Here is a 20,541-nt window from a genome sequence, read left to right as displayed (position 1 = left end):
ATCCTGCCCCCGTGCTTTCCTGCTGGCATTTGCTGTGCTGGGAGCTGACCATGGAAATCTTGTTGCACTGGAGGGGAAAGTCGTTCTGCATGTGGTAGCTGAGAGATGGCCCTAGAAGAAGGCAGGGATGAGATGATGAAGGTTGGCATGAGCTGGACAAGACTGCTTTGGAGAACTGGGTAGAGATGAAAGAGAGAGCACAAAACAAGTAAAGATAAGAAATTAGGTTTCAATACTCAGGAGAAACAGTTCAGATGGTATTAAATGAGGAACTGTGGAGGGGGAAGAAAAAAAAAATCTAATGATTTGGGAATTCCTGAAATTTATTTTTGGCAGTATGTTTCAGCGGGAGATGCTGTAGGAACTGTGGAGTTGAGAAGTGCCTTTGGGGTAAGGATTTGCAGCACGTTAGGTCTGTGACCCCAGACAAGCTTTGCATATAGGGCTACCCCCCAGTTAGCAAGAGAACTGTATATTTTGGTGGAAGGGGGGCAATAGAGATACCCAGCCCAGGGAAGTTAGCGAGCGTGCTCCAACCCCACACGCTAGTTTGCTCGGATAAGCTCTCGGTGAGCCCTAGCCCTGGGGAGGAGTGTGCGGAACATCCCGTCCTGGGGTCTGGCGTGCTGCAGTGCACTGACGTGGGCAGGTAAAAGGTAGGGGTGTGTGTATATGTGTGTGCAGGAAGCAGGGCACAGCACATGTAGCATCCTTCGTTAGCATCCTTCTCTTGCTTGGGAAGGATAGAGAAAATGGAAAGCCGTGTGAGGTTTAGCATTGCGGTGAGGTCTAGTTGGCACAGGAGTAGTAATATTCTGAAGTCATATAAAGACCAATAGCTTTAATGCCTTAGTATATTTTGTGTGGCATAGTTGGCTTATATTGATTCTGCAAAAGAGATTCTACTCTGCATTTATTTTATTTTTTTTTGAGCAGAAAAGGGCAATAAAGTGGTTACGTTAAATATTGTTAAAGATCTTGCCTTTGCAGGAGAGTTGTACTGATTTACCTTAATCGGATTAGAAATGGTTCTGATTAAATTAGTGCAGCATTCTTGTATAGGCATCCTTAATTTAGTTTGTGCGTTGTGTCTATCTACTTAACTTAAGTTGATTCAACACAAAGTGCTCTTAAATTGAATTAAGAACATTTACCCAAGAGGGTTATACTGCTTTACGTTATTTCCTAAGTCAATTTAATTTTGTACAGCGTAGATATAGACAAGACCTTGGGGAAAGGGCTGATTCTTTTTATTATTTGCTGAGCTGTATGTCATGTTTGGCTGTAGCCATGTGATTGTGTAATGAAAGGGCCTGTTGTGGTGCATGTTGAGGGAGGATGGGCAAAATGACCGTTGCAAACCTTTATGCAATTTGGTCACTCTCAGCCATAATTTTAGATCAAAGCAGATTGTTTCTCCCCATAAATCTGGCTTTTGCTGTCTCCTACTGGTGTGAGATCCCTGGGATGTTGCCTTAGGGTTCCCCATCAGCCTGCAACTAAAATACCTACAGACCTTGCAGTATATGTAGCAAAATTAACATCTTAAAAGTTTTTCAGATGTTTAATATTTCTGAGGATTCGGATGTCTGAGCAGGTTTGTACTGGACTTTTCTGCAGAGCTAGAGATAAATTTCACCTAGTTTGATGCTATTTCCCAATCGTGTCTCCCCAGTATGCACCTCAGTACAAATGTACAAAACTCATGGCCAAGGAAGAAGGTGCCACCTAATTACTGCAGGTGCCACTTTTATTTCTTGTTGAATGCACTGAAACTAGTCAATACATCTTGCATGTTCTGCTTGTGGACGAATGCTCCACAGGAATAAAACTGGCCTATGAATTATTCTGCAAGATCAGCTGGAGTGGTAGCATTTCAGAATAAAGCTGGCAGCTGCAATCAGCCATTCCATTTCTTGCTATTTGCTCTTGCCAGCACCTACAAGCATCAGGACGAGATCTGAAGCATCCTCAACCCTGAAAATGCTCTGTGGGCTGGGTAGCTGCAACAAACCTGCTCACGTCTCCTCTTGGTGCTGGGGGAAGGAAGCTCCTCTGTCAGGCTTCAGAGATGTGCGGTCTCTTAGCTGTCTCTGCATTACTGCCACTCAACAGGAATTCCTGTGTGCTTATTTCCTTCAGAAATGTTCACCTACTCTTTCCTCCACTGCTTTCCAAATGTTTGCTTGCTACAGCTGCTCCCGAGCTTGTGGTTGTGAGGAAAAAAAATAGGGCCATAGTTCCTTGGTTTCACTCCTGTGAGCTACCAGCTTGTCACATGTATCTGTTGGAGCTTCAGGGTTTGCTTTTGTTAGCAGAGACTCTACAGTTGTTTTGAGAAACCTCTTGGAGTACTCCTTGATTCCACGGGCTCTTGTCTTGTCTGCACCTCTGAATATCTAAAAAACTTGTCCAAGAAGTCCTTTTCATTGCCTTGATAGTGTTGCTTCTTCTACACGTGGTCTATCAGTGATTACTTGGTTCTGTCTGTAGAGAAGATGTCTTAAAAGAGCAGAGGTAAGAAGGCATACAGAGTGGGGAAGGACAAGAAATCCAAGACATAAAGGTAAAGAGGCACTGGAATTTTAGAGCCTACACCGCCTTGTGAGAGCTGGAAGGATCACTGAGCAAACTAGGGAGATCAAACTGCAGGGATCACTAAGCAAACTCGATGGGCTTCCTGTGTGTCAGCATTTCTGGACAAGGAGCTATCATTAGCCCTCTCAGTAGCTGGCAGTGCTAAAGGTAACTTAGTAGGGGACCTTTTGCTGAGCTGGCTCTTGAGCAGTTTCAGGGGCAGCCATTAAAGGTGCTTCTATGCTTTTATATGTATTAGAAAGCTAGGGCTCGTTTCCTGGTCAAAATCTCTCTTGGGTATTTTTATTCTCCATTAACATTCCTCTGGGGAATTGGACTCGGCTTCCTGTGCCAGTGGCGTTGCGACGTCCGTCAGCTGTTGTGCTCTATTCCCGATCCCGTTCCATGCGAGCGCCGCTGGAGCGGGGCTGCCCGCGCAGTGCGGAGCTGCTCCCGCCCGCCCTTACGAGGGGCTGGGGGACGTGAAGCTGCTTGTCACGCACTGGAGATGGTAGATCATAAAACACAGGCTCAAGCACGTGGAGTGTGACTGAAATAAGGGGATCGCTGCACTGTGGAAAGAGGGACCGTGAGGAAAGTGATTCCCATAAATTTAAGGGACTTGCGCAGGGTGCATGGGTATAACAGACACATGATATGTCCGGTGGTATTTATATTCAACAAGAACTATGTAGGACTGCAGAGTCGACTGATTTCATTTACTTTGGAAATATATTAGGTGTTAAGCAGGGCTTATTACATGGCCTATTGTTCAACAGCTAGCCTGATCCCTTTTTCTTGATGTCTCTTGGAGTCATTCCCATGCAGGGAAAAGAGCTTTCTACCTAACGATTAAGGTTAATTGGGATGAAAAAGCAGGAATGAGCAATAATCCTCCTGAAACTCAATTTTAATCTGAGAGTCACTGTAATGCTATTACTCAAACGTGAATTTTAACATTCACATATCTGATGCAACAGAATGGGATGCAAGTTTCTTCCCTGAGAGTAGTCATCCTTTTTTTTTTTTTTTTTTTTTTTTTTTTTTTTTTTAAGTAGAGCCTCAAAGTAGCCAACAACAGAAAGGATCGAAACATATTTCTAACTGGGATTCCTACTTTGAATGAAAAGATGATCTCTCATTAAATGTTAAAGGGTCCTTTAATAGCTTTGCAGTCCTTTTCCATCATATTTGGCACCAGTAGGCTAGAGGGGCTGCTTTTCACTTCAGACAGACTCATTTCTCCTGAACAGGGCCTCTTGGTGCAGCACTTCCATCATCCATCTTGCTCATTAGTTGTCTTGAGCATCCTGCTGCAACAGCTTCCCAAGAAATCCGTCTGGAGACACGTGGAGGCTGCGGCTGGCAGTATTGCATAAGCAGCGGGAGGCAAGTGGAGCAGTCTCCCTTGCTTTTGCATTCAGGGGTGATAGTGTTACCTCCCAGAGCCATGTGTGCCAGTCTTCTCCACTCGGTATGCATTCAGAACACAGGTTCCCAAACAGTGGGAATTCTGGACGAACTATAGTGTTTAGATACGTCATACCGAACACTAGCAGCATTTTTTAAACACACAAGATTTGGGATCAGAGTCTTTTAGGGTACTTTTGACTTTGTGATGGCTAAGGAATGTTTCTGTAGTGTTGCACTAAAAAACATAGTTCAGATTGTGTTATGAAATGCGTTTTTCTCTTATTGAAGTTTATCTTATTGAATGAGAAGTAATTTTAAAGTGCTGTGTTCCAGTGAACGCTGGAAAGATGAAGCAAAGGCTGAAACAAGGAACATTCTCTGCGACCTAGTCGCAAGCAAGGAAGACTGCTGAGCCTGAACAGTGGTAGACAGGATTCTTTATAGGGGCATAAAAGGCAACACAAGAAAAAGTGGTGATGGGAAGTCCTTCTCTGCCTCCTGCGTTCTGCAGGGAATGGTCAACTGCTTGAACAGCAAGTTGGCCAAAACTGGGTATCTCCTACTCAGAGAACCAAAGCCTAAATATCGTAGAATCGTAGAATGCTTAAGGTTGGAAGGGACCTCTAGAGGTCATCTAGTCCAACCCCCCTGCACACGCAGGGTCACCTAGAGCACGTGGCACAGGACTGCGTCCAAGCGGGTTTTGAAGATCTCCAGAGAAGGAGACTCCACAACCTTTCTGGGCAGCCTGTTCCAGTGCTCTGTTGCCCTCACTGTTAAGAAATTTTTCCTTAAGTTCCTGTGGACTTACCCAGGGCCTTGAGGGACTTGCAAAGTGTGAGGAAGACACTAGGAGTCTGGAAATGTCACTCTTGTCAGTTCTCTCTGCTTTTGTCTAAAGGGACTTCTTTTTTTTCGGTCCCCCTTTGAATGTGTTGTGCAGAGCAGGAGGTCTATGGAGACTGAGTGAGCAGGTGGGTGGTGGTGTGCTTTTTGCATGAGTGTCAAGGGCCCTTAGTTCTGTGGATCCTGTACGGAATCGTCCAGGCAATTCTGTCATCCTGTGTCACGTGTTCCTGGTGTGTGATAAATATTTTGACTTTCCCGTAACCCTCAGATCGTGTAGCCATTCTGCAAGGGAAGAGGGTGAATTTTGCTGTGAAGGATGATGCTCTGTGATAGAAACAACTACAGGCAAGTTTGTGTGCTCAGAAGGCGAACTGCACTATGTCACTGTGAAGGGAAACGAGGTTTTAGGTTTTATGTTTTCCCTCTTTTAAGAGGATGTGGAGGATTCCTCGGCTTTTTGCATTAATGAAGCAAGGTGTTCATTTCTTCTGGAGTCTTCTGACATGCTGTATATCTGTCTGCTTGGAAGACACGACCACTGCTGGCTGATCAGTGTGAGCCCAAGTCCTGCACAAGCCATCCCAGAAAAGCTGCATCCTCCATAAGCTCAGAAGCAACACTGGAACTACTCTGGGCTATAAGTAGCTATAAGAAGATAGAATTGGAGGAGGCCAGGAGGAGGCCTGTGAATGTGCAGGAGCATTGCTTGCTGATGAGAGATGGAAAGTGCAGATAAAAGGCACCAAGAGGTTAAGTTTCCTATTGAATTACAGAGCTAATTAGAATGGTTAAAGACTTGATGGAGGAGCTGTCTCCTGTTGTAGCTTCAGGCTAAAGCTGAGCTGTTCTGGAGTAGTCAAAGTGTGGACTTGACTGCAAGCTCCTTCTGAGAGAGCTTGTGAATAGCTTGGTGATTGTAGAGCAGGATTCGTGCATGTTTTTATTACTAGGTATTATCTATATGCTTTTCTGCCTCGGAGCGAAAGGTGCATCCGCTCCGTGGAGAGTGTGTGCCCGTCTCTGAAAGGAGGGCTGGGGAACTGAGCCGCCTTTGGCTTCTCTCTCTCCCCCTGATCTGTGGTGGCAGAGAAAGCCAAGGTGTCGCAGACAGAAAGGGTTTAACTGTGCTGGCTGGTGGAGGGACTTCAGAGATGGAAATGAGCCGAGTGCAGCAGGGTGCTTGGGGCAGTGACAGATGCTGGATTCCTGATGCTGGATGAGAACACAAGTGGGGAAGCAATGACCCCTGGAGCCTTCTTGGAAAAACTGCTGCCTTTCTGAGGCCTGTTAGCAGCCTGGCTCCGGGTAGCCCTAGGCATCCTGCTCGCTGGAGGGCTAGTTAAAAGAGCTTTCCTTTCTGGGGCACAGTGGAGACTGGGAGCTCTTTTCACTGAGTCCTACCATCAGAGAGCAGACTGATGGTGCTGCATGTTGTTGCATTTTGCTGCTGACTCCTGCCCTGGCACCTGGCAGTAGGTAGCTCTGCGCATGGCTCTTTCTATGTGTTGTGCTCATAAGTGACTGACACCAAGTTTCCCTTCTCATGTTTCAGGAGCCGTTGGCCAGACACCTCTGAACACGGACAGCGGAAAGCTGACTTGGAGACGAGCAGCCCGAGATGTTTGAACACGTCGTCCCTTTGGATCTGTAAGTCCTTAGCTAAGGGGAAATACCTGGAGAGGACTGTGAGTATTTAAGTGTCTCTGGAAATTCTCTGATTATGGGGCCAGATTACAAATCTGGGCGTCTCGGGCAGGTAGGTGGAGATGAGATGGCAAGTAGAAGAGCCGCCAGGTACTGGGCAGGAAGCAGGACAGTCCTGCTGGAGCTTGAGGAGCTGCCTGCTGAGAGACAGCGAGGCCTTTGGTGTGTTTGTTCAGAGCATGTCTGTGATGGGAGCGTGCGTGGGCCTGTGAGGGCAGCTGTTCCTGGAAGCCTCTGCTCATCTGCCAACCTGTGGCTGGTGGTGCTGCCTTGATCATGAACCTGGGAGCTGGTGGAAAAGCAGATTCAAACTACACTGACCTGGTCCCTGCTGGAGTTGCACGTTCTCCCTCTCCCTGAATTTAGAGGTTAGCCCCGCGGAACAGCTGGGGGACTGTGGAGCTGTTTTCCCTGTGCTAGTGGAGACGCGAGTGTAGCGCCGTAGTGAGGAAAGGGAGCAGGCAGCTTGTTGGGGCACGGCCAGGGCTGGGACGCCCCTTCAGCTTGTGTTGGCAGGACCTGGGTGCGCGTGGTCCCGCTTGCCTGCCCGCTCTGGTCGCCTCCTGTGTGTGTCTCCCTGTGTGTGCAACTGCTCCGCACCTTGCCCACCGTCTCGCTCCCAGGGCTCCCTGCCACAGACTGGAAAAAAAGCAGCAGCAGCAGCAGTTGTGCTGGGGAAGGCAGGGCCCAGCTGCAGGTCTCTTGTGCCAGCAGCAGAGATATGGCCATGGCACGAGGCTCTTACAGCCAGCTCCCAGTTTTCTGGGAAGCAGTTTCCTTCTTGTAGGGATGGGGACCCTGGGCTTTGAACAGAGAGGAAATTTGTTTCTGAATTTGTGTCACTAGCTGCCTGGGCATCACTTTCCAGCAGCCTCATAGCAGCAAGGTAGAGCATGGCAAGCGGCTTGGTGTGGGCTATCAAAGCTGCAGGCACAAGGAGCGACCTTTTGGCTCAGGTGAGAGCCTGGTGAGTGCCAGTTCGTCTGTAGATACAATGTTAGCAGAAGCACTGGCTTACAAGGACAAGTGCGGTAACCATTAGTATTACCAAGCTCTGGATCTACAGCTCTGCACTTAGCATCCCTATGGAGCAACCGGAGTAGTTTAGCTGTAAGGACCTCATCTGGCAGGAGGTTTGTTTAGGCCTGCTTGTGGCAAGCAGGGTTTCCTTCGAGCTGTTGCTTCCTTGATTTTGGAGCAGGGTTCTGGTGTGCTTTGCACATGGCTACACCAAGAGTCTTTCCAGCTCTTGCTGGCTCCAACTTCCCAAAGCTGATTTCCTTTATGTTCAGGAGGTCTATGGTAAACTGGGAGTGGGATGAGCATTTGGTTGCTATAAATATTTCCTGTTCCTTACGTAATTATGAGATGAGCTTTCAAACCTGGCTTTTTGATGGGTGCTAAGCTTTTTGTATTTCCCTTCTTCAGGGCATCCGAGTGAGTGTCCTTGCTTCATGACGCTTCAGATTTGAACCCTGGCTGGTAAGTGCTTAGGTTCTTGTGGGCTATAAAAATTACAGTGTTTGAGCTTGGGATATCTGCATGGGCACATCCAGTCCTTAGTGTAGCAGGAGTTGACAGAATAATCCCTCAGACCACCTGGTGAGCAGTATGGTGCTGATAAACCTACTTCTAGACAGGATTTCAGCATTCCTTTTTTAATAAGAGAAATGCCTTCCTAAAAGGCAGACTTAGCTGCTTTCTTTGGGAATACAGTGGGAAGTATGGTATACTGGATGGGGTTAAAATATTAGAGATCCCTTCACCTGCCTCGGTGTTTTTAGCAGAAGAGCCCTTGAGGGAATGACTGTGGCAAAGGTGAGTTTTACAGAGTTTTCATGGAGAAGCTTTACAGGATAGTTCCAAGAAGTTGCATATGTCTGTGGAAAGGGAGTAAGAAGTTTTTGTGAAGCTGTGTTTTTCAGCAGAGTGGAAGACAGCTTGCGAGTGTTCCTGGGGCATGAAAGCCTCTTATGGCTTGGAGCCACTCTGTGCTATGTGCAGATTTGTAATATGTACCGGTTGTCTCAGAGGGCTCAGTCTAGGTTGAGAAGAGATAGGTAGGCAAGAATATATAAAACCTGGAGAGGGCTCTTGGAGCTCCCTGACTTCTAAAACTCCACTGCCAAAATACAAGCAGGTGAAACTGCCAGGTCAGTGACCTGGTGTTACCCACTGGTCCATAGAGAGGTTCACAACTGCGTGGAGGGTAAGTGAGAATCAAATGGCCCTGCCTGTAGACGAGGGCAGGGGGTGATGTGAGCTGAAGCAAGTCCTGCAGTTCAGGCATTGCAGACTCTAGAGGCACCAGCCTATGATCACTGTTAGGATCCACCAAGGCAAAGGGGTATAAAAAGTAGACACTTATCCAGTATATAGGGTGGGCCATGAATAAAGCATATGTTGTCATCAGGAGAGATCTATTATGAGGCTCTGCACAGAGTGTGTTGTGCCTACTGGGATGACTCAAATCTTGGCTGCCTGAGGAAGTTTCCATGCCTTTCACTACGGTCTTGAGGTGGTAGAAGGAAGATTTTTCCGTGTGTACAGATCCCTGCTTCCCTTCTACCCAGTCTGTGCTCCTTTAATACTAGTGCTCCTGCCTATAAGGAATCCTCCTGCCCCACACAGCTGGGATGAAGGAGCAGCAACTAATCTGGTCTTATAGTGGCACTGCTGCATATTGCAACAGCTGACCTTGGATCCCAACATTCATGGCATTGTTCCTTCATTTCATGCCATCTGTGCCCTTGGTATCTTCTCTGGGTTTCCTGACAGAACGAGCAAGGTGTAGTAGCTGCTTCTGACGAGCCTCCCGGGGCCTGCCCCAGTGCAAGGGTTCAAGTGCAACCACCAGCTTGTGGGTTTGGGCTGTTTAATGGCTGGAGTCTCCTCCCACGTAGTCGCTGCTGACAGTGACAGCACAGGATCAATAACTCCTGCCCCAGCCGTCACTGCTGCCCATGAGGCTTGCAGTTTCCATATTGGAAAAGGCCTTTCCTAAAGAGCCTGATCAATATGCTGCTCTGAGGCCTGTTCTCGTTTGCTATATATAATCTGGACACACACAAACTACGTGAGTGAGCGTGTGCGGAGGGGGGAGAGGATGTGCCAACCCTCTGCTCTTGCCGGCCGGGAGAAGGACACGGCTGCCTTGTACTCCTCTCCTTTCTCCTGCAGCCGCTCAAGGCCTGGGGCTGCCTCCTTCCCGTGCTCTGTTAGTAACCCGCATGGGGAGCTGCTCTGGGACTTCGAGGGAGCTCAGTTCCTGCTGGGTGGCTTCTAGGGTTCCATGGAGCGGCAGCGACCCTCTTCTCTGTGCCCTTCCCGCTGTTGGTAGGTAACGCGCTGCCGGAGCCGCGTCGGTGGGAGGATGTCGAGCACAGCTCCGTCCAAGAAGCCGTACCGCAAGGCGCCCCCGCAGCACCGTGAGATCCGCCACGACGTGCCCATCCTTCGTGACGACCATGATGGCGTGATCTTGGCAGAGCAGAGTCAGGTAACGGATTGCCGGGTGGCAAAGGGCTTAGCACCATTGCACCAGCAAGCGGGGGTTGGTTACGCCAAGGCAGGCCGGCTCCAGCAGTCAGAGGGGTTTGAGGTTTGCGACCTGAACTTCTCCTCATTGTGGTCCCTGGAGTCAAGCAATGAGAAGGAAGTGACAGGTTGCAGAGCAGAGCTGAATATCAAGAGCCGGACTTTCTCGCCAGCGCTGCTGCGCGCTGGAAAGATGGGGCAGCGAAGCGGGAAGCGGTGCCCGAACCGCAGCCGCGGGCACCTCAGCAAGTTTGTGAGCCGCAGCATGGAGACGGTGGTGATGTCTGGAGATGAAAGACACCCTGCCACTTGCTCCTTCAAGAGCAGAAGCCTGGAGCGCTCACTTATGTTCAAAGAGCCTCCTGAAGTCCTGACGCCGAGGAAGTCTCGTGCATGCTCGAGCCAGCTGCCTCTCAAGGGGATCCTGAAGCCGAGCGGCGCGCCGGGCCCGCGCGCCGAGAGCCTGCGCAAGGCGCGCTCCGTGGAGACGCTGGCGCGCGGCCGCGGCGCCCGCAAGTACAGCGACCCGCAGCTCTGCCTCGGCCGTGGCGAGCGCAGCAGCAACGCGGCCGCTCGCCCCGGCCGGCGCAGGGAGAGGATCGCGGAGGAGAAGCTGCAGTTCTCCAAATTCCTGGATGAGATTACCCACCGGGTGCTGAGTCCCCTTCGCTTGCGCTCACTGGGGGAGGCCAGAGGGGCAGAGCGAGGCCAGGACTCTTCCTCGTTTCCCAGAGGTCCTGTGCCAGAAGGCCAGGGGGAAGGTCACCTGGAAGAGGTCAAAACGAGTCATGCGATGGAAAGATCCCCCTGTCCGAGCAGAAGAAAAACAGAGATGAAGTGTGAGAGGCTGGGGATAACTTCCTCCCAAAGGAAACGTGCTGAAGAAGCTGAGGCAGTTTCCAGACTGAGAAAGAAACCTGTCCTGGGGAGAAAGGACAGTAAGGAGAAACTCCTTTCCCTGGAGAGGAGGGTAGTAGATCTGTGTCGGTATGATCTGCAGCAGCAAGCAGAGCTGAGGCTGGCAGGGACATCACCAAGGCAGCAGCAGCAGCACTCGCTGTCTTCATGGAAAAGCAGTGCAGAGGGCAGAAGAGACAAGACCAGCCCCAGTTCACGGCTGCTGCAGCCACAGAATCTGTATGCTAACCTTGGCCAGAAGCGTGTGGTGGAGTTGAACTACCCAGAGAAAAGATCCTGCTCCCCTCCAACGTGCTGCAGTCGGGGGGAGGGCCCTTCCCCATCTAGATCCTCCCCTTCCTTCAGCGTCACACTAAACAAGGTAGGTGCCAGGGCCACCGGCCCATGGAGAGAGGTTGTCCCAGCCTGGATATCAGCTTGGTCTTTAAAGTCAGCATGGGGAGCGAGAGCATGTCCCGAGACACTCGTGCTGTTCCCATCTTCAGGCGGCTGCCGGATTTTGGCATCTTGCTCGGGGGAAACGCAGCCAAAGCTTTCATGTGCCTGAGGATCAAGGTCTTGACCTGGGGTCCGCCAGATCACCTTGCTTCCTGTAGGAAACTTTCAAATGAGCTAGGGGTGAGGAGAGAATTTGCAAGAGCAGACTCCCCTCTCGTGTCCCTTGGTGGGTTTTGAGGCGGCATCAGGTGGCAGGGGGTGTGCGCGGAGGTGCGAATGCTGATGCCGCTGGGCAGTCTGGCTGGGTGCTCAGTCCACAGGAGCTTCTCCCTTGTGCTGGCGCTCACGGCCGTGCTTCAGGTTGGGTCTGTCTCCCAGGAGGCAGCAGCTTTCCCCTTGGCTCCAAGAGTCAGGAAAGCAGGGGCGGCTGCTGCTCTGCCCCTCTCCCCTGTACTATGCTTTTAAAATACAAATGAATGAGGGGAACAGCTCCATGATGTCTTAGGACCAAAACCAGGTTGATTTCTCCTCTCTTGCAGCTTAACCCCCATCCGTAGCTGTCTCTCTGTTGCAGCTTCTCAGCTTGGAGCTGGCTGTGACACTTAATGGAGGGATCCAAAGCACTTTGGGCTTGTGCAGAGCTGCTGTTACTCCAGGCTTCCGGAATATCCCATGGACAGCCTGACCTTTTACCTGTGGTTTTTAGTGTTAGTAAAATCTCTCCTGCCATGCTGGCAGGCAGCAGCCATCTCATGGGTTAGCACAGAGGGAGTGAGAGTAACTGTACGAGCCAAGTTTGAACCCCTCTTGTAGATTTTCCCCCAGAGCTTTAGCTATCGCTGTGCTGTGTCTCCTTGTTCTGGAGGTCCCTGCTCCGAGCATCCCTGGAGATCTCGCCCCAAGTATTAGTTTCTGTCATGGGCTTTTCTGGCCTTTGCTTCTTGGGTTACTCCAGACTAATTACAGTGGCTGGTCGCAAGTCTGCAGAAATAAACCCCTTTCACTGCACAGTCTGGCGGAACTAAATGGCAGGCTGTTTTTTTCAGCTCCCGAATGATTTTCACTAATATTGCTGTGTGCCCTCTCCAGTGTTGACTGTGGTGGTGACATTTTCATTCTGTGTATGCTGACCTGTGAGGACAGCACAGGGAAAGTGCAGGGGGCTGAAGCACCAGCTAAGCTAACAGTGTTGTAGGAGATGCTGAGATTTCATTGCTGAGAGAGAAAAGTTGCCCAGCTTGGGTGGTTTTTGCTCTAGCAGAGTTGTTCAGAACCAAAGCAGATTGTCCTTGCATCAGCCAGCTGAGCGGTGTGTGCAGCGCCCAGCTTCCCCAGCATGGCTAGTTTGTCTAGCATGGCTCCTCAGAGCAGATGAGGGAGAGTCCCAGGTGGAGCCCAGCAATCAAAATCTTGCCCTTTAGGATGGTATGTGCGACCCACTCTCCCTCAGTAAGAATCTTACAACTGTTTTCTTCCCTGTGCAGGATCCCTTGACGGATGCAGAAAGGATGAAGTAAGTGTCCTGTTGTCCCTTTATGCCTATTGTGCTGCAGCTCTGTGGTACTGATTCCTCACATGCTGCTTGTACCAACTGCACATCTAAGCTCCCTGGTCCTGTGGGTTCCCCTCAGAGCTTGAAGCCTCTAGGGGCCCTATGGGAAGAGCTTCAGTCTGCATCTCGCCAACATCTGCCTTGTATTTCTGCCTTCCCTGGAGGGAGTGCAGGTGCAGAGGAGTTGGTGGATGTGGAAGAAAATAGGAGGTGAAGCCTTAATAAAGATGTAAGCAGCAGAGCCTTTCTTAACTTTTCTTGTTGCCACTGCTCTGGTGTGAGGCACGAGGGGCAGCTCCTGGTGGCGTGGGGACAGACAGCTGCTCACATGGTGCTCCAGACCCTTGTGATGAGAGAGTTTGCACTGCTGAGAGAAGCTGTATTGCTGAGTTTCCCTGAGCACTGGGGAATGAAAAGCAGCAGGAAATGCTTCTGCCCACCAGGCAGGTCCTCGCTGGAGAGGAACAGAGCAGTTAATGTTGGAATGAGGTTGTCTGGCAGCTGTGATCACATCTCACTTTGCACCCCATCACCTCCGCACCTGGGCTCAGGCTGTGTGGGGGTGCTCTTTCTAGCATGTGTTGACAGCATAAAGGTTTCTCAAGAGCCCAGGGGGAGCAGAAAGGGCTTTCAGTCTTTTGCCTTCAGCTCCTGTGACCTGGGCTGGGATTAATTATTGAGTGGGTTTCATTCACCGTCGAGGGACACCGGAGCCGGCTGCTCTGGCTGGCTGGTGGGCTTTGTCCCGGCACTGTAACATGAGAGGGGGCTCCTAGCCCGGCTGCCTGCCCGGCCAGTGCTGCTCTGCCCCTGCTCCTCCAGGCCTGGAGAGACATGACCGCAGCTCCCAGCAGTGACTCACCTCTCCCTGTGTGGGCTGGAGCCTCCCACCAACTCAGTACCCAGCTTCCCTAAGATCCTGAGTGGCACCTGGGCCCTAGAGCAGGGCGGGAGGGGAGCTGTGGCTTAGAGACCCCTCGTGCCCTCAGTGGCAACCTGTTCCTCTGCGCCACAGGCTGCTGCAGCATGAGAACGAGGAGCTGCGCCGGCGGCTCACCTACGTGACCGGCAAAATGGAGGCAATGGAGCGGGAGCTGGAGTCGGGGCAGGACTACCTGGAGATGGAGCTGGGCCAGAACCGTGAGGAGCTGGAGAAATTCAAAGACAAATTCCGTAGGTATGGAAAAGAAAACAAGATAGGAATAGAACTAGAGATAACTCCCATCAAAGACTTGCTCAGATGGCTCGAGTAGGCTGTTCCCTGTTGTGTTGATCAAAGACATGCTGCATCCGTAGAGAAGTACTCCCTCACACTGTAAGGACTCTCCAGTCTTTTCTTCGTGCAGCTTCATCCAGGGTATGGGACAGGAGCTGGGTGCGACTTGAGGAGTTGACTGCGACAGAATTCTTCATCTGTTGGGTGTAAGGCAGGATCTGACTTGTACAGTTGACTGACATGCAGAGAGCCACTGATGCTGTGGCAAGTAATTCCATCATGACTTAGAAGAAATTGCTTTGTGACTTACCTAGAAGATAGTGTGTCAGCTAGGGATCGCTGTCCATCACGTGTTTATACACAGCACATCTCAGAGGAGTTCCCAAAGTCACTTACATCCTTCACTGGAAGTGTGTGGGAGGTCACTGGGCCAGACTTGCCTCTACCCTAGTCACTTGAGGCCTGAAGGCTATAACAAGGTAGAAGTGAGGCCTAATGTGCTTTGCTGTTTCAGTAGTGCAAGTGTCGGTGGTTTGGGAGCCATGGGACTGGTGGTTTGCATGGCAGCTGGGAAGGGGGCTTCACCAGCTGCCTGGGAACCGTTCCCATGTGGGCACTCCTATTTGTGTAGGTTGCAGAACAGCTACACTGCTTCCCAGAGAACCAACCAGGACCTGGAGGAGAAGCTGCATGCCCTGGTAAGTGCCTGTCAAGTCTCTTCAGAGAGGAGGTGGATGAGGCCTGGATGTTAGGAGCTAATGGGGGAAGGGACCTTGGCTTTACTGATCTGGCAGTGGGTGACACTAAGATTCTGCCCATGGCCATCTAGTTCCCCCCTCAAACAAACAAAAAACCCAAACCCAAATCCCAGCCTTGTGTCATGAAGTGGCTGCTCGATTTGCTCCTCCCCGCCATGGTCCCGCACGTGAGCTTGGTTCCCCATTACATAACTGCATGGTCCTTCGTCATGTTGCTTCGGTCCGGTCCCTGTGGCAGCACCGGGGATGTGTCAGCCCGTGCGGGGGGTGGTCCTGGGCGGGCAGCGGGGTGGTCGCAGCGAAGCCGATGTGCGTGTGTCTGTGCATTCATAACACTCATGGCTGTTTCTTTTCTCTCCCTCCCCTTCCCCTCCTCTCTCTTTCTCTCTCTCCCTCTCTCCCTCTCTCCCCCCTCCCCATGCTGCCGCTGGCACTCGCTGGGCGCACTCGCCTCTCAGGCCTCTCTCAGCCAAAGCTGGATTTTTGCAGTTGCGTCTTTTCGTTTGTGTGTTTTTTCTTTCTCCTCCCTTCGTGTCTCAGCCTCTTAGTCTCATTGTCGGTCCCGCACGCACCATCCAGACGGAGGGGCCCCGGCCCTGGTCCAGCCAAGGGCTCCACGGGTGCCCGGTGGCCGCAGCAGGTCCTGTCGTGCAGTGCTGCTCTCGGGAGCACTCGCTGCGGGCAGCTGTAGCCATGCGTGGCCCGTGCACCACAGGGAGGGCCTTGGGCCTCCTTTGCTCCCTTTCCTGCCCCTTCTGGGCTGCGAGCAGGCAAGTCGAACAGCTGAGATGCTGTTCGCCTCCGTGGGCCCCTGGTGCCTCTCTGGTTCTAGCACTTGAGCTTCCTGTGTTAATATTCCTTAACGCTGGTGCCCAAAGTGGGCATGCACATTTGGGAAGCATCCTCCTTCTCTTGCCCCCCCATCTGCCTTGTACCCAAGGTCATAGGGAGTTAGAGGAGACATTCCCTGCTGTGGGGAGGGCACTAACTGAGCTCTGGATGAAGCTCCACAGGTTTTCTTTCTTACCAGAGCAAATTTTGAGCTCTTCCAAGATGGTGCCCTCTCCCTGCCCAGCAATCCTATTCAGTATCGCCTGTACTGGGCAATATTCTCCTCTTTGGGTTTTTTTTTTCCCAGAGCAGAGGGGCAGTTATAACGAGCTCAGGCACCTTTGCTGCTGGAGGCAGTGTGGGATCAACCGCTCCAAACCCGCTATGCTTCTCTAGAGAAGCATCAGAGCCAGCTCTGCACGGGGCAGCGAGGAAGGGGCAGCGAGAAGAGGTGCCGCGTTCAAGGCTGAGATTCAATCGTTGCCTCTGGGACTAGCAGAGTGGCTGGCTCCACTTGCCCTGGGAGTCCGTATCTGGATGAAGAGGCAGGATGTTCCCCCTTGTCCGTCTGTCCAGAAACCTTTGTATCGCAGCCGAACTGTACGGCGCTCGGGGTGGGTGGGCTGTGAAGCCAGGCTCTTCTGTGCTGGTGAGACTCATGCACGGTCTTCTTGCATCCCAGATTAAGAAGGCGGAGATGGACCGCAAGACACTGGACTGGGAGATTGTGGAGCTCACTAATAAGCTGCTTGATGCCAAAACCACCATCAATAAGCTGGAGGAGCTCAATGTAAGTGTTAGTCTGCAAATGTGCTGGAGGTGCCTGAGGTGTGGGGTTCTCCTCTCATCCCAAGTCGTTAATGAGAGTGTAAAGAAGCATGTGAGCGACTTTGGCGTGTATGAGAGTGGAAGTTGCACGCAGCAGCAGGCACAAGCAAACACAAAAAGGGCCTTGGGGGGCAAGCAGGGAAGAGCTGATCTTCAAGTTTGATGTGTGTGTTCTATTGCTCTTTGAATGTTAGGTTTGACCTGAATTCCTGAATTCAGGCTGTACCACTTGAGATGTCAGAGTGGGAAGAGGGTTTTTTATCATTTTATCATATTTTTATCATTAGTGATATGGCTTTTCCATATAATTAATTTAGCAATTCTTGGATCTGGTGCTTGTTCGCTGCTCTCAACTCCTTCCAGCCTGGCTGCAAGGTGCTGGAAAACAGGCAGGGTCTACAGGGATGCCTGTGAGCTCTGGAATGGGATAGTAGATCTGCTTGGCCTTTGGAGGTTGTGAATTCCTCAGAGGTGGGTTTGGTGCACTGACAGTGTTTGTCTGTGCCTGGAGCCAAGGGATTGGAACTGAAAGGGGTGCCCTGGCCAAACTGTAAGGAAATGCACTGGAGTTTGAAGCACCTTGGGGTGAGGTATGGAGAGGAGTGAATGGTGGCTGCTGTTACTGGTGATTCACCAGCTGTCCCCTTAGGCTTCTGTTCAAGCAGCATCTGGCAGGTGATGCCTTTTAGTTGATGAGCCCAGGGCGGGCTGACAGTGTCTGCGTCCTGTGTGCCCTCTCTTGCAGGAGCGGTATCGGCAGGACTGTAACCTCGCAGTGCAGCTGCTCAAGTGTAACAAGTCCCACTTCAGGAACCACAAGTTTGCTGATGTGAGTAGCAGCCCCGCTGAGGCGGGGAGGAGGGCTCGCAGCCTCTGCTGGCCCTTCGGTTTGCTCCGGGTTTCTCTGTGGGGCAGTTGGCCTCTCCTCCCTCGGCGGAGGAGTGCGGGGGCTCCTGCTGCCCTGGAGAAGGCAGCTCAGAGCTCCTGTCAGCTCCTCTTTCACACCAGCTCCATTTCACGGCTTGGCCTGGGGCTGTTATAAAAAGCGCAATAACCTTGAATTTGATCGCCTGCCGGGTGCCTGATAGGAGCTGTCAGGAGAACAGACTTCTCTCTTCCCTTGTTCTGTCCTCTTTTCCTTCTCACCTGGCCACATGGCTTGGCCATGCTGCCTGCTTAAGAGTGGTGGCCTGCTTAGGCTGGCCCTGTGTGACTTGTTTTTCAGAGCAGCAATTAGGGGAGCAGCCTTTGGAGTGGGCTTTGGGCCTTCAGAATGGAAGAAGTTCGCACCGAGTCATTCTTTCCCCATGGCCTCTGTCCAGCCTTGTCCAAGCCTCATCATGAGCAAAGACAGGGGTCAGGCCTTTCGCATTAGTAACATCACTTCTTGGGCTGGGAACAGCCTCTCTCTTTGCCTGTACCCCCAGTCTCCAGCCTCCCAGCCAACTTCTGCACTTGTCTTTTGTGACTTAGCAGGTGACCAGTACGTCACCCTCCCCCTCTGCCAACGTGTCTCAAATTAGCACTCTTGAGGCCAGCGTATCGGTTACCGCTGGGGCAACCTTGGCCTCTGCCAGCTGTCTCCCCTCCGTGGGGCTCTGGTTCTGCCCGGAGGGGCCGGCGCCCCGCAGCAGCCGTGCGCGCAGCGTGCCCCGCGCCCTCCTGCCCCGAGCAGCGGGGCCTCGCGGCGCTGCCGAGCGGGCCGGGTCCCCCGTGCTGCCCTCCCACAACTGTGGTGACTGCGGGGAGGGCTGGATGAGGAGCGGTGCTTTCCCCTCGCTGAGACCCTGGTCCTGAGGGTGTGATCACAGATTTACGTGTTTGCCCATCTGAGAGAGAGGGTGAGAAAGTGAGATGAGATGGGGTGGCCAATGGGACTGAGGGAAGGCATTGATTCTGTCCTCAGGCAGGCTGCCAGGGTGGCAAGGCAGTAATTACTGCGTCCGGGGAGCACTGCACATCTCGCACTGGGGACTGTTCAGTCACTTCAGTGCAACTGCCGGTTGATTTTCCACAGATCAATAGACTCCTCCCTAGGAGGCCAGCTAGGCCTTGTCTCTGCCCACGGTGAGGGGGCCTGAGGCCTGTGTGCCACCTTGTCCTGTTCTCTTTCCAAAACAGGGTCTGTGAAGGCTGGCCTGGGCCCCTAACACTGTGTTACAGCTAGAATCTTAGCTAAAACTAAAGTTAGTTCATGCAGGACAGGTTTGCTTTGGAGAAAGATGCCTCCTTCAAGGCAAGGTTGGCAAAAGTGCCAGCATCAGGATAAGAGCATAGAGCAGAGCACCCATGAAGGCTGCCACATGAAGGCAGACTATTGCAACCTAATGGTTTGCCTGGCAGTCCCCTTTTAATGCCATTTTCCTTCTCCATAGCTTCCCTATGAGCTGCAGGACATGGTCAATAAGCATTTGCACAGCTCTCAGGAGTCTGCAGGCCCTGCACAAGAGGCCACCCACACCTTGGCCCCGTCTGACGTTGTGCCCACCTCAGTCATTGCCAGAGTCCTGGAGAAACCAGAATCTCTCATTCTGAACTCAGCCAAGTCGAGCAGCGGCAGCTGTCCCATGGCCGAGGACGTCTTTGTGCACGTCGACATGAGCGGGGCTGCTCCCGATGCCTGCAACAGCACAGGGCAGCTGGGGAAGGAGGGAGGAAGTGCGGGGAACCAGCAGAACGGTGGCTGCAAGCCCCAGAGCAGCGTGGAGAGCGCGTCGGAGGAGGCGCCAGCCTTTGAGAAGCTGAGTCCGTACCCTACGCCCTCCCCTCCCCATCCTATGTACCCGGGCCGCAAAGTGATTGAGTTCTCTGAGGACAAAGTCAGGATCCCGAAGAACAGCCCCCTGCCCAACTGCACGTACGCGACGCGCCAGGCCATCTCCCTGAGCCTGGTGCAGAGCGAGGACGAGGGCGGCGAGAGGCAGCGCGCGCTGCCCGGCAGCCCGGCCTCCGAGGGGCGCCGCTCGGCCTCCAGCTGCTCCTGCCAGCAGTCGCCCAGAGCGGCGCGCGCTCACGGCTCCTCGCAGAGCAGCCCGTTCAGCAGCCCGCCCCAAATCCCCAGCGCCTTTGCCAGCTCCGCCAGCTCTGAGGAGGACCTGCTGGCCAACTGGCAGCGCATGTTTGTGGACAAGGCGCCCCCCACCTCGGAGCAGGTGCTGCTGAACCGCACGGCCTTCGGCCGGGACACGGCCCCCGAGCTCCAGAAGAGGTTCAGCCGCTCCATGCAGGAGCTGGGCAGGGCAGCCTCGGCCTACTCGGATGGCGAGGAGTCGGCGCAGAGCTGCAGCTGGACCGTGAGCAGGGACTCGAGTGTGGACACGGACAGCACCGAGTCCAGGGCCCGCAGGAGCCATTTCTCCTCAGACTACGGCACTGATTTCTCCCAGGATGAAGCCCAGAAGTTGCTGCAGGGAAACGGTGGAGTCGCTGCCGAGCCTGGGAGCCCCCCGCCAGAGAAGCACAAGGACTACGTGGACCTCGGCCTGCCAGAGAGCCCTGCTGAGGAGAGGGAGATACTGCTGCAGGGAAGCAAGGAGAGCACTCCAGCGTGTATCCAAGAGGAGAGTGGAGAAGGCCGGGTCAAGCCTCCCTCCAGCCGGCCGCATCGCAGCCCCAAGAGGATGGGGGTCCATCACTTGCATCGCAAGGACAGTCTGACACAAGCGCAGGAGCAGGGGAACCTTCTCAGCTGAGGCAGGGGAAGAAGCAGCCGTGTTGTGCAGAGCTGTGGGTTGATGCCATCTGCCCACCTCCCGAAGGAGCAACCTCCCGCAACGCCCTCCAGCCGAGGGGAGCTCAGGGCTCTGCTCTGAAATTTTTATTTATACTTTTTCTGACGTGGAAGAGCTGGGACCCTCCTTGCCCAGCCCGCAGACCCGCAGTACTAGCACACGCGGCGTGCAAACGCACGCCCGCTGCCC

The 20,541-nt window shown here is 52.6% G+C and overlaps 1 protein-coding gene across 2 annotated transcripts; it reads left to right on the top strand.

The window, feature by feature from the left end:
* Window positions 1-6,394: 6,394 nt before the first annotated feature.
* Window positions 6,395-20,327, top strand: TJAP1 (tight junction associated protein 1). Of its 2 annotated transcripts, XM_088524205.1 has the most exons (10): window positions 6,395-6,486; window positions 7,972-8,025; window positions 9,884-10,042; window positions 12,921-12,949; window positions 14,004-14,165; window positions 14,836-14,902; window positions 15,421-15,450; window positions 16,476-16,583; window positions 17,367-17,450; window positions 18,997-20,327. In XM_088524205.1, the coding sequence occupies exons 3-10, from the start codon at window positions 9,917-9,919 to the stop codon at window positions 20,311-20,313; spliced, it is 1,923 nt and encodes a 640-aa protein (XP_088380331.1). In that variant the 5' UTR covers window positions 6,395-6,486; window positions 7,972-8,025; window positions 9,884-9,916; the 3' UTR covers window positions 20,314-20,327. The 2 variants fall into 2 exon arrangements, with proteins under 2 accessions (XP_088380331.1, XP_088380330.1); XM_088524204.1 differs by lacking the exons at window positions 6,395-6,486; window positions 7,972-8,025; window positions 9,884-10,042; window positions 15,421-15,450 and adding an exon at window positions 11,227-11,359.
* Window positions 20,328-20,541: the final 214 nt, after the last annotated feature.

Source organism: Tinamus guttatus, unplaced genomic scaffold (genome assembly GCF_059628265.1).
Source record: "Tinamus guttatus ecotype Peru unplaced genomic scaffold, ASM5962826v1 Tinamus_guttatus_pri_ptg000208l, whole genome shotgun sequence".
NCBI classification, from domain to species: domain Eukaryota; kingdom Metazoa; phylum Chordata; class Aves; order Tinamiformes; family Tinamidae; genus Tinamus; species Tinamus guttatus.
Note: the sequence above shows the minus strand (reverse complement) of the source record. Positions and strands in the feature narration are given on the sequence as shown.